The 16504-nt window shown below is 37.1% G+C and overlaps 1 protein-coding gene across 1 annotated transcript in view; it reads right to left on the bottom strand.

Annotated features, from left to right (window-relative positions):
* Positions 1 to 16504, bottom strand: part of LOC135086564 (protein nervous wreck) — a 152201-nt gene that overhangs the window by 49626 nt on the left and 86071 nt on the right. Inside the window, exons 4-5 of the mRNA XM_063981316.1 lie at positions 11427 to 11571; positions 6155 to 6291 (exon numbers count right to left, since the gene is read on the bottom strand). Coding sequence (XP_063837386.1) covers positions 6155 to 6291; positions 11427 to 11571 — 282 coding nt within the window. The remainder of the gene's footprint in view (positions 1 to 6154; positions 6292 to 11426; positions 11572 to 16504) is intronic.

The following is a 16504-nucleotide window of genomic DNA, read 5'->3' as shown; positions in this document are numbered from 1 at the left end:
TATTTCGTGAGTCAATTAATCGCAATTTTAAAGGAATTCTACGTTTTCTTATAACTTTTTTCTAAGCCAAATCAATTGTCAAGGAACACATGAAACCACTAATACAAGTTTTATTCAAATGGGCGTTCCTTCGCCTTTCTATAAGCTTAAGAAGTTGGAGCGCTAACCTTAGGGTGAGAGCAACCTTTGCACGCCGCACGGCTGTTTTTGGCTCTCTGAGAGTTTGAAGCTTCGTATTGCCCTTATTTTTGGAGCCACAATGTTGGTACTTGGTTTTTTAGATAGCTTAAATAATAGAGTTTTTGTGGTAATGAAGAATTTTAATAAATAATATTCCATTTGCTTATTATTTGAGCTAGAAAAAAAACTTACGAACTTACGTACTATCACGAACTAGTAGCCGTTTACCTTATTGAGCAAATATGGAATGGCTGATTGCAAAACTGTAAAAACTCCAATTGATCCAAACTTCAAGTTTCAAGGAATAGAAAATACTGAAGAAAGTAAGATATTGAAAGACATTCCTTATCAGGAAGTAATTGGATGTTTATTATATATTTCACAGGTCACTAGGCCCGATATTAGTTTTGTGATCAATATGTTGAGTAAGTACAACACAAAACCTCAACAGCAACACTGGGCTGCTTTGAAACGAGTGATGCGTTATTTGAAGGGTACTCAAGACTTCAAACTGAGTTATAAGAAGAATCCAGAGGAGACAATGACGCATGGCTACTGTGACTCAGACTGGGCCAGCTCAGAAGATGATCGGCGCTCTTGCACAGGTTACACATTCTTGTTTCAGGGAGGAATGATTAGCTGGAACTCGAGGCGGCAACCTACTGTAGCGTTATCTACGACTGAAGCGGAGTACATGTCGCTGTCATCGTGTGTACAAGAAGCTTTGTGGCTGAGACAACTTCAAGAAACATTTTGGCCACAGTTGAAGAGTGAACCGATGGTTATTTATAGCGATAACCAGAGCTCAATCAAGCTTGCAGGTACCGATGGATATCATGCCAGAACAAAACACATTGACGTGAGGCACCATTTTGTCCGAGACAAGGTACTAAGTGGAGTGATTGATGTTCGCTATATACAAACCAACATGATGGTTGCAGATGCACTTACCAAGGCAACGACGCATGCAAAATTAGAATACTGTGTATCGCAAATGGGTTTGTGTTTAAGGGAGGATGTAGGATTTAAATAAACACCGCCCTTTGCCATAGTAAAAAAGTTAATACTTTTGTCTATGATGCTAACTCTGTATTCTCTGTGATCTGTCCGTCCGTCCGTGTCGACGTCAATAAACCGTTTAATTGAAATAATTCCCTCTTTTATTAGTATACTTCCAACAGATATGAGTCTAGTATCGTTTGAAAGGTCTTACCAAGATGAACAACTTTTACTATGACCACCAGCCTCAGATCTGGTTGTGTACGAAGATATACATACTTTTTTGCAGAATGGTACCCGGCTCCAATAGTAATGTTTGTAGTGTCATTTGAAAGGTCTTACCAAGACGAACAACATTTACTATGGCCACCAGCCTCAGATCTGGTTGCGTTCGAAGATAAAGATACTTTTTGTGTAACCTAAGTATCATACAGTATGAAGGGGGACGCACTCGGGGCAGGGCACCGACGAGATGGTCGAACGCGGTGAGGAAGACGGTGGGCGGGAGTTTGCATCGTGCGGTCCACACAGCTTATGACCGCAGTCTGTGGAGGAACACTATCTGTGGTTGCGATCCTCATCAGTGAGGGAGGAAGAGACCGAGAAAGAAAAAGAAGAAGTATCATACGTGTCCATCGTATGGTACTTAGGTTATGCGAGTCAGGAAGGGTTTACTGTTCCAGCATCCTTCCTTAACTCTATAATTATTGATGGGGATGATTGTGAAATAAATATTTTTATTTAAAGAAGTACTACCCCCTTATTAATAAAAAGTTACACCTAGGAAGAACCTTGGATTAAAATGACATTTCCATACCAAATGACAATTTAAGCCAGAGTTCAACTAGGGTGTAACTTTTATTAATAAAGGGGTTAAAGTTTTATTACTTCTTAAGGGTTTTATTATGGGTTGCTAAAGCGAATAAACCCACAAGACCCAACAAGTCCACCCACAAGATGGACCGACGACCTCACAAAGGTAGCGGGAAGGCGCTGGATGCAGGCCGCCACCAACCGACCATTGTGGAAATCATTGGGGGAGGCCTATGTTCAACTGGACGTCCTATGGCTAAAATGATCACGATGATGATGATGAAAGCGAATAAAGGTCTAATAGCTTGGGTAGTTCATCGTAGGTATAATCCTTTCCTTTTCAATGCTTCTTTTAGTTATATTAATAGATTGTAGTCATAATACATACTCGTATACATGGATGATTGTGTTATACTTTCATTATAATACTTAGTGGAATTACTGCTTCCAAAACGTGAATTAGATCTGGCCCCATAGCAGACATTTACCTACATCTAAAGGCCTTTTAAAATATATATTGGTTATAGCTATTGGAGCGGGTACCACTTTCCATACATTTGTGCCCATCATCCTTTCTCGTTAATCCTCTGCAGTTGTTTTTAGCATTGCATTGGCATTTCCAAGATAAAAGCAGCTGCGGCCGTCAGAAGAAAATTTCTGCCTTTGAATAATGCAATCAACGCTTTAATAATATTTAGCACGAGTCCCTTGTGGTTTTTTTTACTACACTCGACATCAAATAAATCGCACCTCCCGCTACAAGCACTTTCAAACGTATGCATCCCCACTTCCCACCAATATTGGCACCATTTAAAAGCCTAGTTCTAAACTTCATTTCATTTAAGGAAAGGTTTTTACCCCAAAAATGTGTCTTTAGAAGGATCCAGAATTCCAGAGTCACTTCTTAAAAAAATAGGTAGTTACGCTTGAGCCAACTTTTATGGCTATAAAACTGTTAAGTTGGGAATAATCGCTATCCATCTGTTAAACAGCACACGTGAGATCATTATTTGGTTTTATAACCATAAAAATTGGTGTAATTGATCCCAGAGGTGACCCCAAAGTGAGGTGTTTTTTCAAGACACATTTATGGTATATGTTAATCATTTATTTAGAAATTAAATGTGTTTTTCTTTAAGAATATTTATTGGGCTTTCAAATAACACCAATATCGTTGGGGCACTATGATTGTGTCAGAAGAAAATCTTTAAAGTTCGCGTCGCGGAAGGTGCGGTTTATTTGATGTTGAGTGTATAATATTATTTAACACGATCTTTTGTCTCTACTAGATCTACATACATCGTAGTTTGGTTTTAATATACATGTGATTATGACACCAATTTACATACAACCTTAACGAATTATGTACATATAAGCCTTCCTCTTGAATTATTTTGTTCATTGATGAAAGTTGCATTCAGAATCCGCTGCATAGTTAAAAGATTTGCGTACAGACAAATGGAGCGACGTTGTTTTCTATTTTCAAGGATAAAAGGGCATCTCCTATAGATTTCTACAATGACGGCTCCTATGCTGCCTGCATCCAGCTGGAATCGGCATCGAGCCAGAAGACGTGTGTGTGCAGGTCTCCCACTAGGTGGACCGACGATCTTGTGAAGGTCTTCTGGAGAGACTATTTAATTGCGCATAATATAATAACATAATTTTGTACAAGCTCTAAACGAAACCGGCAGATACCTAATCCAAGAGCAAAGCGTGGTGCAATATAATACTTGAAACGTACTAAGCACTGAAGTCCTAAACTCGATTAAATCCTCAAGTCGTAATCGAGTGAGTCTCGATTTCTTCTGAAACGTTTCAGTGTCAAGTGCTAGACACCTCACGATACCAAGGCCACAGTAAAAAGAGAAAGGCTATAGTAGTATGACTAATAGAATAAATGCATAATCGAGACTGATTTTCCGTTTCGGTTATTTCAAATTATACCTGTACCGAAAAAGTTAAAAGCTCGATGAATATAATGTCAATTTAAACTAGTGAATAATTTGTATTAAGCCTAGGCGTAGACCACCGACTTATATTCGCCGATAGTTTGGTACGATTTTAATTTGTAGTAAGAATCGGCTGATACCAAATCGGTGTAATGTGCGCATTTTCATACATCTCCATACTGATTAACTGCCCGACTAAACTATCGGCCGACAAAAATTGGTGGTCTGCGCCTAGCTAAGGGGGATGCCGATGTATTCAAATACCAAAATTCAAGTATATCAAAATATGTGAAGCTAAAATTCGTGACTATTAATAATAAGGTATTTTTAAGAAGGTATTTTTTAATAAATACAAAAAACTCACTAACAAATATGATCATGCATAAAAATGTTTGTGTGAGTAGTGTTTGCAAAGTTACATTTATCCGTAAATGTGCTTCTAAATAGTGTAGGAACACAATCGGGGCGCAAGTTTACAAACCTGTTTTACTATTCCTTGTTATACTATGCTCCCACCGCGAATCAATTCCTGGAATTAACGCCAACTGGGAGTTCAAAGGAAGCTGAAATCTGAGAGGAGGTCGATTGAGGGAAAATCTGAGCTGCATTCTATCGGGTATAGTTACTGATGCGGTTCACAGACCAACTCGAGAGTGAAGGTGCTGTTATAACTTGTTTTAGTACCCCGCAAGAACTTTACAAGTGCACACTAGTCCGATTATGACGTTGTCTACATCAAACTCATGCCCCGATGTTTCTTAAGCTTTTGTATTCATCTGCCAGTATTCTCACGTTATAAAGCTGTACTTACTAAGTGACTATTTTTACATTCAAGGAAAGAAAATGCTTCATACTGTAGAAAGTTTTGTCAAAGTATTAAAGAAAAGTTTTTAGTCTATTCACAGACGCGACAAGGTGTATTTGTCTGTAACAGTGAGGTCCTTTCAATTCCTCTTTAGAAGATTAGTTTTGAAACAGTGTTTATTGTTAAAAGAGCGATGGATGATATCCAAGTTGGAGGCATTTGGGGTGCGGTAAGTGATAAACGAGTTCGGAAATATTGCAGTGCAGCGGCGAATCAAATGTCCCAAGGGATGCGAATTCATGAAATATTTTATCAGAAGAACTACGTGAATATTCAAATACATTTTCTCACCGAGTGTGCTCTAAGCTCAGTAAAAGGGCCAATATTTGGCACAGATGCACTTTCTTACATAATACTCGTAGATAATGCTTAATGATATCTGACACTATGAACGATCGCTTTGCGGAGACTTTACGACATATTAATTATGTGTTGAGAGCCTTTGAACGGCACGACTACAAGCAGATAGCTTGTGGTTACTAGACTACTTTGAAACTGTCATATTGCACTAAGACCCATTGTCATGTGGTTTTATAACTCAAAGTCAATGGATGAAATGTTTTTACATTAGGCAGGTGCACCCGTGAAACCTATTTATTTTTTGACTTCGGTATAAAAACAAAATAAGATCTAAATTACCTATATGTACTGCTAAATAGAATATGGTTACCCTGATCCGGGTTTTGATGCTTTTTAAGAACAAGGTAAATACAGTGCGCCTACGTTATGCTTTTATTTTTGTGGGTAATAATGTATTTAATAGAATATTTATAACCTAAACGAGTGGATCGCGTGTGGGATGCGTCGTAAGTGACCAATAAGTCGCTGACTAGACAAGAAACAAAAAATCTTAAATCGATGACCAGAACCCAGGTAGGTAGGATGTGAACACGATATAGTCACCCTTATTGTTGACAACGAACTTTTTGTGGTCTGGTATAAGATATTCTATTGTGTGTATATCATACGCATGTTGTTTCTTAAATTATCGAGAACATTAGGTGCGAATTTAAGAAAAGTTCGGCGGCCAAAATACAGTGTCAAGGAAAAACTTTTCCAAATATTCAGAGAACCTTATTACCTTTAGCATGAAGTTCAGAAATATAACTTTATAGATCGTTTCATCCACGAAGATGCGCCCAACCAAGTTTTGGTCGAGGAAAGCGCGGGGTGCAGAGAGTTTGATCCGAGCAATTTGAGCGTCATTATTGTATTTAGTATGCGTGTGCACTCATGCATGGATGATTTAGCATGTAATGATAATACTCAAATATTAGCGGAATAATGGTGGGGCGCGTCTTCGTGGACGAATCGATCTATATCAAAGAGTAGAATCGTCACTTACTTTTCCTCAATGTCCTTGGCCTTATCGCGGACATCGTGGGCGGTGTGCTCCTCGTCAAAATACAGCTTCTTGGTCTTGTCCACGTCAGAGACAGTCAACTGCAGCTCCTTGTGCGCTTGCGCAAGCGAGTCCGTGCACTGAGAACAATAGGACAACATTAGTATATTAGGCTCTGGATTGGAACCCCCAAGGTAAACGTAAACGTGGTCGCCCCAAGCAAACTTGGCGGCGCACTGTAGCAGACAAGGTGAAGAAAATCGACAAGACTTGGAGCGAGATTAAACTCAAAGCAAAAGACCGAACGCGATGGAGGACTGTTGTGGACGCCCTCTACCCCATCTATAACATAGGACCTTAAGTCAAGTATATTAAAAAGTTTCAAAATGTCCAAATCTCGAAACGTCCAAATCCTAAAATGTCCAATTCTCGAAACGTCCAATTCCCAAAATGTCCAATCTACTATTATGATGGGTTTGTTGAATAAATCCTCAAAGACTTTCTTAAAAATATTAAATACTAGCTTGATACTTAGGTAGACGCTGTGCTGCGCAAAACGTACATTTTTTGAGTCCACTTACTTCCACGTGGCACACTCGTCTCCGATTAAAAAGTCGATAAAGAAAAGACGATATACAAACAGAAACGTTAACCAATTATTTCACTGCCGATAGCCGCTACCAAACACATAAACTTGGTGTGTTGTGTCTATAAAAAAAAGTGTTTGGATAGCCTATAAAAGGACTAAGCTGTGAACAGATGACGTCTCCCACTCGTCTGGCCAGCGTGAGGAGTGTAAAAAATTTCTCCATTTGCTTTTTCTAAATTAAGGAGGGTCGTGCTCCTGCAGTGATGTTTTGATGTATCCGTACAAGTCGTTTTATAGTCATGAGCGTCGAACGCGGTTCAAAATGCTTTTTTGACAGCGTGGATTAAAGCTACAGAAGCGTCTATCGTAAAACGGTACAAGACCCCACTTGTTCGTAAGTACCCCGGAATGCGTCCCGTCCGTCGACCGCTACGATAATAAAGTTAACATAGATTTAGCTAGGAGTTTTGTAAACTCAAATGTCAAAACGAGTGTAAAATACTCAGATAAATTGAAAATCTGATAAAGTACTAAATGTAGGTCAGTCCTGAGTTCCCTCAGGTTCATTTAAACAGCTTGAGTGTTTTACGATCTGGATAGTAATTGAAAAGTTTTGCTAGACTTTAAACGTGCTACGCCTACTGGGGGACTGTGAATTTTCTGGGAAGAAGAAATAGACCCCAGATCCGGGACATCCGATTAATTCAAGTCGACCGCAAAACCTATATTTTGAAATCGATTATTATTCTTTTCAAAATACCTCCAGGTAAGCTCCTCCTCCCTAAGCCAGTCTGTTTGTCTTTACGAGTATTTACTTGTTATAATTAAAAATGCAGGTCCTCTTTTTTTTCGGATCAGATTTCAATACAACTCTTGATTTTTTTAAGTTCCGGAACTCTCAAATCTAACAAAAAGTCAAAGCAATCATATTATAGAACTGTAAACAACAAGCAATTTAGGTAATTAAATGAAATCAATTACTATTAGGGTAGCAAGAATCAACGGTAAGCTTATAAACTTACATTTGCAGAGGTACTGAAATATTTTTTCGATGAAAAGGAAATCAAATATGAATAGAAAGTCTGGATTAGATAACAGATCGACTCGCACTTGATTTTTATTTGTATGCATCTCTATTGTGTATCATCGTGAGAGGGACATAAGTAGCTCCAGCAGTTGCAGCGAAAAAGATTTGAGTTGTATCGTGAGGTAGGTAAAGGCGCGTTCATACGTTTATTTATTTATTACTAGCTGTCCCGGCGAACTCTGTTTCGCCTTAAAGGCAATAAATAAGCAACTCTTTCCTTATTTACTCACCGTTTAGACCTACCCTGGACTCAGACAAACATTTTAACACCAAAATCAGCTCAATCGGCCCAGCCGTTCTCGAGTTTTAATCAGACTAACGAACATCAATTCATTTTTATTTATATAGATTACATTATTTAGCCGTTACATCTTTGATTTAAATAGTGTCGTTAGCGGGTCTTAGAGCGGGGCGTAAGACGGGGCGTTGTTTCCAAGTTCTTGACATTTTTGTGAACTCAGAAATTTACGTTAACATTTTAATGTCTTACCCATTGGTTAGCTTAAAAATGTTAAGAAATAAAAATAGTACTGTAAAAAATGGACACGATGACAAGTCGCAGTAATTTTTTTTTTTTTTAATATTTATTATTTCTTACCACATTTTGTTTTTTTTTTTTTTCAAAATAGTTATTCTTATGATATGCTTTGTTTTGGATCCTTTGTTATCCGTTACTTTATTATCAATATATCTTGATAATTTTAATCTTAACCTTGGGTTCGTTTTGTTTGAGCATGGTGAACGTAGCCTTCTAATCGTCTGGGACAGAATATTATTGAGAAAAATACAAATGGTAATAAAATAAGAAGCTCAACAACAGCCACTCTACTGTATTTGAAAATCACATCCGGCTATGCAATGCTTATTTGAAGAACGTTTTAAATTTCGTTACAAAGGAAGTAAACAAAATATCGTTCAATTCGTAAAAGTTCGATACATTTTATGAACTGGTACGCTAACTGCTCTGTATTTTTTAGCTTTTAGTTTCATTTTCCTTTTTCTTTTTCAATGTACGAGTAAGTAGTTAGCAAAAGCGCGAGTAATGTTGGATTCTTTTTAGTTTCGCCAAAGTTTTGTTTGGAGTTCTGGAGTTTATTAATTCTACACTTTTTACAGGTACTTACTCAGTATTTTTAATTACAACACTACCGCTATTTGGGCTTTAATTTGTAGTGTATGTTTTATGTGTAGACTTACATCATTACAATGTAACATGTCATGTTAGCAATATTTAAGTTTCTCAAGCAATGACATAACCAAATTATTAATTTCTTCACATTATCATCAAGCGTCCACTTGCTGGACCGACGATATTTATGTGACATCCTGTAATAATCCTTGGACGACCTTTGGTTGAAACCATAATAGGTTTACTATAATTTAATAAACAAAATGTAAAATACTGTTTATGTGTTTAATGATTAAAGTTTAATCAGCAGCGTTTCCTGGAACTAATAGTATATTAACTCATCGAATGCAATTTATAAACCGCATGTATCCTGAAATATAATTATAGTTGATTATATAATTGGTTTTAATAGCAGTAATTTGTAAACCACACCATATTTGGGTTAGCGGTAACAAACTCTCCAAATATTGAAATTTAGTATTATTATTTTCCTGGAATTGCATTCAGTTAGAGGCTGTAACTGTATAAACAGACGTGGTAAACGTTTTTAGGAATGTCGCATAAATTGTATAATAATTGTGTTTACAATCCCGCATATAAACAGTCCTTTAAGTAGCTACGTAACATTTATTTTAAGATATCTGCAAGCATCGTACTCAGAATTTTAGGTTTGTAAGTTTTCTCATCAACGATTTTACTTCAATATTAAAACTACACTACGAGTAAAACATTGAGTTTAAAAGAAAGCTTGAATCTTATTTTCTAAGACTTTTCTCTCTTACAATTAGTAAGTGGCGCGATATAAGTTAATTAAACCTCTCGCCGGAGCTGCAAATGTGTGGTATAAAGCACTACAGTGAACTTAGTGGTGCAAGAACTTTTTCCGGTAACTAATACATTTCAGCACTTTGACGCAGACTTAGAGACTCGACGCGTATCAAGTTTACTCGTGGCTCAGTCTTATTTTTGATACTTAAATTGATATCGCGAAATTTGGAACTAGGTGTAAACTTCTAGCTGCAACACCTCGCGAAAACTTTAATGTGTTTCAAAGAAGATGCTGAATTGATACCGGGAAATTGGTGTACATTTCTGTCTTAGTTAATTAAGATGGCTTTCAATGACTTGTAGGAACTTTTGGTGTCGAATGATCCTGATGTTTGTAGTAAAAAATGTTACACTTATAAGATTTTAAAGTACCTACCTAGGTACATTTATTGCTTGACGCAATGAAACAAAAAAGTGTATAAAACAAATACCTAATTTGTTACAATTGGTATTATTTATTAATGAAGGTCCCAGTAAATCGGCAACACAGGTAAAACCCTGAAAGCTCGTAAAAGCTCTTTAAAAGTTTCTTTGTGCGTCTCAACTTTTCAGACGAAACATTTGACAGCAAAATACGAGTACAAAATGGTATTTCGCATAGAACTCTAAAATAAATAGGTAGTACGTAGTACGAGTACAATACTCGTTAGTGAACATTTCTCCGTTTTCTAAGGAAACAAAGGACGTGGTTCTGTTATACCTACTATGAAAGTACATTTGCGTAAGACCTGAATATAATCTACTGTGGATTTTCGTAATATATTTATGTATCTTACATGTGTGCCTGCACTCGTTAGAGTTACAGTTGACGGTAAAATTGTAATAAACAACAGTAGAATTGTACATTTTCATGATAAGATAATCCGTCCATATATCGATCCACATAAACTTATGCGCTTATAATTTTGGAGATAATTTAGCATATCAGGTACGCCTAATTGACCACAGCACACGCCCCCGGCTACATCAGAGCACTGATAAAGGTAAACAAATATTGCACGATGGGCATGTTTGCCTCGAATAAACCAAATGAGAAATATTTCGGTGCACGTTTGAGGTTTCTCCCATATTTACTATGCCGAGAATTCGAGCACCATCCATTTAGTTATTTGATTCGTTATTATGAAGGGTGAGCGGCCCACCACCGCATAGCAAACAAGATGTACCGAGAATGCACTGGAAGAGGTATTTTCGTAGAATAATTAAATTCTAGAATGGATAATTTAATACCTATCCATTCAAATACAAAATTAACGTTGCTCAAAAACGTGTATTCGTTCCAGAGGAGTAAACTAAGGCCTTATTAACTTAAGGCATGAATAGGTACAACAAAAACGAAGCTGTGAAACCACATCTGTGAGCCATAAATAACTTGAAAAAATCGAACTGCCTGAGGCGGGAATCGATCTGTGATCACGGAAATCTGTGAGTCTTTCTCAACTAATGCTCCACCATTGCTGCCTCATAACGTGATAAAATAATATTTTGATTTCTAAGTACATACATAATGATTACGTGAATTTTACCTTGTGTGTCAACAGTTACCTGGTAGGTACTCTCTCTTAAAAGCTCTCAAAACTTCGAAGGCTATCTTATCATAACCAATATCATACCTGTATTAATCTTGAATGGCTTCACTCACCTTTTTGGCGACATTCAGCTTGTGCTGTCGCAAGAACTTGGCTTCATCAGCGATCTGTTGCTGGAACACCTCGACGGCAGCCAGGCGGGCCCTGGCCAGCTTCTCATTCTCCTCCAGCACCGTACGCCATACATTCCACATATTCCTGTCAAAGAAATGACGGATTAGCCATGTTGAGATTGAAATGAAATAATAAATAAATAGATAAGGAATATTTTTGAGATCCACATACAGTATTCAAAACTTTACATTTGTCTTATGTCATTAGGGACTGGCAATTTTATGAATAAAATATCAACATTATAAAAAAATACAAAAAACCGAGTTCCAATTGCCTAAAATTATCTCACACATTTAATCGGCCACTCGATTTCAAGAAAGTCTATTTGGGTCCACATCTTTAAATCAAAAAGAGAGCATTCTGTACCAGATCAAACTGCAAAGTGATGTTTCAATGACGAGAAAAATAAAAAATGTTTACTTTTACAGGAACTGATAGATATTGGTTTCATCTTTAAACTATTTCCAAGGGAAATTAAAACGTGTTTCAGAATATTTGCTTGAAAAATTTATCATTTAAACATCAGAACTAATAAAAAGGAGCAAGCAAAGGTAAACCGCTCCCGGCCCGAGTCTGCTTTCTGGGAATTTCATCTAAAGGTGGATATACACTAGCTAGAGAATTTTCTCGAGCATTTCTATGTAATGTAACCTTCATGAATGGTAGGGTTATAATACAAGTAAAAGCTCAAAGGTCGTTTGATTCGTGAAATAATGATATACTAGAACATACTATAGGTGGGTCTGTGCTAGACGAGCCGAAACGGAGCGCGAGCCGACTCGCTCTACTCGCAGAGTCAGTGTGGACGTACAACGAGTCTACAACATCACTCTCTTTACATGCTGCAAACGCTTTTGTGGTCGTCAAAAACCGACAATAGGCAGAGCACAGCCGAGTATGAGCGAAACGTTCGAAGCACGCTCCTACGAGATTCGTAATCCACACTACACGAATTCTGGCTTGGCTCGTGCTCCGTTCGTGTTCGGCTCATCTAGCGTAGATCCACCTTATCATAGAGCGGCTTGTTGTTCTGTTACAAGTAATGCTCTAGTCTATACTCGCCTGATGAAAAATATTTACTACACCGGTAAAGGGACGCTTGTCGCTTAATTCGCAAACAGGTTGCAGCCTCGCCGTCTGTGCACTTAGTTTGGATACTTTCATGCAACTACAGCAGGTATTCCGAGAAGAAAATATATGTAGATGTACTCAGTAGAACCAATTTAAAAATATATCCTGCACTGTTGTATGGTTCTTGGCGAATATATTCTGTGATAATATCAAATACAGCACTTCTATTATACCATGGAGTTATTATAGAATTCGCTTGGCAAGAATATTGTTTTACGAGTACGTATGACTTTTAATTGTTGCTATAAGAGAGCAAATTATGAACGTCTTAACTTAGCAAGTACGATACATAATATCGAAATACTTGTTTTAAGTCGGAATACCAAATGCCCATGAATGGGGCAAAATGAAAATGACAGACCTATGAACACTCAGCTTTGTCTGAGTCCTTCTTAGATGAAATATGGATAATGTAGTTAAGTAAAAGGACATAGGAGGTCGTCAGCAAATAATTACTTTTACTTTATAATTTCACAATATACAAAAAATGAATGATTATTTATAGAAGAACGACACAACGTACGACGATGATTTACAACGCAAAAGTCACTTGAAACTGCAAGGAACTCAGTGTTGCGTTCAGTAGTAAAAAAATCGCTCTCCTAACGATAATACTTTTTCCTTAAAACTGTGTAGCATAAGTTATGGTATCAATTCTCACCTGAGGCAATAAATTATTCAAGTAATAAATTATGTTCTTGTTAACTAAGTTAATAAAGTATTTGGTAAACAAGACAACAGGTGAAAATGTGTTGATCCAAAGTTGTAAGTTAAGGCGGAAATAAGTAAAGAACTTTTTTATTGGTAAGAATTAAACTGCAATATTAGGTCTACTCGTATCAATGACCAATTAACTCTTCTCAATCCGTTTAACACCCAATCAAGCCAATTAACACGCATTATTGCTAAGATACCTATACGAAATAGAGACCTGGAATGTCTGTACTGTTCTCAATTACTACACGTTTATGCCGGCAGCACTGTAATAATTAATTAATTGTGATACGTGTCCGAACAATGAGGGTTTTCGCGATTAAAAAATCCGCCAGATGGCAATACGTATGTAGGTCGCGAAGTCCAAATGCTGCGTGATTGGTGGATTTTGACATATCTGTCAATGTCATGTCAAAAATAACCAATCATGCAGCATTTGAACCTCGCGTCTACGTATTGCCATCTGGCGGATTTTTCAATCACGAAAATCCTCATTGGCTCGACGTGTACCTATCACTTTCAGCCGGTATTAATTAACAATTATGAACTTACTGCTGGATCGATCCTTGAGAACTTAGTCACATTATTAATTTCTCTAGAATAGTTCAATACATCACATCATTAGTTGATTATCGGAATTAGAGACAAGCGGCTTATTAATATTGCAATACGGAAGTAATAAAGGAGCAACTTAGCGACCTGGCAAATTATGTGGTTAGGTGGAAATTAAAATTTTATAGAACCAAATCTTAAATATTACACGTACGAGTACGTACGTAGGTTATACGTATAATTCAATGATATAATAGCTGCGAGTGTAAGAAGTTACATTGTTTCTACTATTAGCTTTTATAAATTACGTAAAGCATATGCATGCATACATGATTCTAGCCTTACAAAATATTCTAACCACTCAAGTTCTGACATTACATTGTACACTCAAAATATGTAGGTAGTGTAGTAACTGTAAATCAGCCAAAGCATTCTCGTAGCATGATCGTAGCATTTTTGGCGTAGCTTCTCCGTAGCGACCGTAGCGTGTCAGTGGGGACTAGAGATGGAAATTGACTCTATGTATCTGACCGGTCACGATTATCAAAAACTTTTGTCTATATATTGTCAAATTCAGTCAGTTTGACTCAAAATATTACTGTTGCAAATAATTTATTCATTTATGTACCAAATTTTCATTTTGTTTTATTATGAGAGAATAAAACAGTATCAAAGTCGACGTGCGCGGTGATGCAACATTCACGTGATGCAACCTTAATGCACGTGAGCGGGGCGTGGGGCAATTGCGGGGGAAAAGAAAGAGAGGACAATAAATCATTACAAAACACTTGTAATTGTTGTGTTAATTTAGAAGTTGTAGTCATTGTAAAATGGTTAATTGTAATAAATGCTTTATTACAAACACTTTTTTGTTTCAATTAAGAAGTTGTAGACTTTTTATCAATCACAAAATCTAAGAAAATACTAAAAAAAGTACTAAACTATTACTGAAATAAAATTGACTGAAAATGTAAATTTTTTAACAGTTTATGACTAGTTTTTGTCCAATTTGCCATAAATGATGGTAGGTCAAATTCAGTCAATTTAGTCATTTTCAACACTAGTGGGGACCATACCTACCTATGGCAGCTAATGCTGTAGCATACCCGTTTGGTATCCGTCTTAATCCAATAGCGTCCTGTCCATTAATGGATTCGGTAACCTAATCTTACAGACATCAACAAGTACTCGTAGTATAGTACGAGTATACTGTTACAACGATCCAGAGTACAAAATTTGCTTTCTGCGCAGAGCTGGGTTGTGAGAAAGTCGCATGGCATGTGACTCAGAAGGAAACTAACTAGGAAGGCTTTGTAGGCTTCAAAAAGCAAAAGAAATTCAATTTTTTGCATTTTAATAAAAAAAGTCACCTTCATACCCGAGCATCCGGACACATTTTTTATTTAACTTTTCCGTTCATGGATGCCTTACAAACTAAAACCAATCCGGGAAAACCGTACCTAATTTCTCTTTCATTTTAAAGAAAAACTGTAGGAGTTTTACTATTCTGGGTCGTAAAAGTACTATAATAAAGTCAAACCTCTAGTTTCTATTACACATATGAGACAGAAGAAAATTTTGGAAGCAGGCTCTCTTTGCTATCATCAGAAACAAACTGGAAAAAGCAATTGAATCTTAACCCCTTAATCCTAATAGCCTTCTTACTGCACTGTTTTGCTGATGCTCTGTATCATGGCCATCGTCGCTACCTGCAAAATATTCCCACTGGAAGTTACTTGGCTGCATCGTAATCGAACGACGCCGCAGCGACGGCGACGTAGAGACGTGATCTGTTACAGAGCGAAGTAATCACAGGACAGGAATTATGTCAATGCAGCAGCTGCAGCTTTTATCACTATTTACTGGAATAGAACTTAGTCGGATGAATCTTAATTGGCATCCGCAGAATACCAGTGGTCGTGATGCGCTCTCTGCCGTCACGGCGTATACTGAGCTGATGCCATTTTGGTGCTTGTAGACGTTCTGTTGTCTAGTTTTAGTTATTATCTTGCTGTGTACCTACTTGCATCGAATAAATATTTTTCTTTCTTTCTTTCTTTCTAATTAAGACTCTGATGTCGTAGGTACGAGCAATTGTATCACCCAAAGATGCTATAAATATGGAACTGGAACAGCTACTGAAATCTATCCAAAACGCTACAAATGAAAGCTGAAATTTTACTCACTAATTAACTTTATTACTTTCTATCAATAAAAATCTAACCTAAGGGAGAAGTATGTAAGCGACACGTGGCCGTATGTAAATGCTATGCATGTATGAATCCTAATGTGTGTACATGTGTTTTGGAGCTGAATTTAAGTATGACTTCCATCGCAAGAAAGAGAGCTGGAAGACAGACGTCGAAAGACTTCTAGTCTCTTGAAGTCTGATGATGATGACAGGTAAACTACAAAATATTGACTTATTGCACGTATTTAATGGCTCTCTATATTACTCTACGGGTAACACAATACCAGACACGCATGGCAATTTAAAAAACACAGCACATTCGCATCGCCATAACACTCGCAAGTGTAAATAAATGCCACCGGCGCCAGCTGGAATCACTTTTAAAATACCACTTTAAACTTCATTCGCATCGGAAAAACTAAAAGCGAC

This window comes from Ostrinia nubilalis, chromosome Z (genome assembly GCF_963855985.1).
Source record: "Ostrinia nubilalis chromosome Z, ilOstNubi1.1, whole genome shotgun sequence".
NCBI classification, from domain to species: Eukaryota; Metazoa; Arthropoda; class Insecta; order Lepidoptera; family Crambidae; genus Ostrinia; species Ostrinia nubilalis.
The sequence above is the reverse complement of the archived record's forward strand: the minus strand, read 5'-3'. Positions and strand labels throughout refer to the sequence as shown.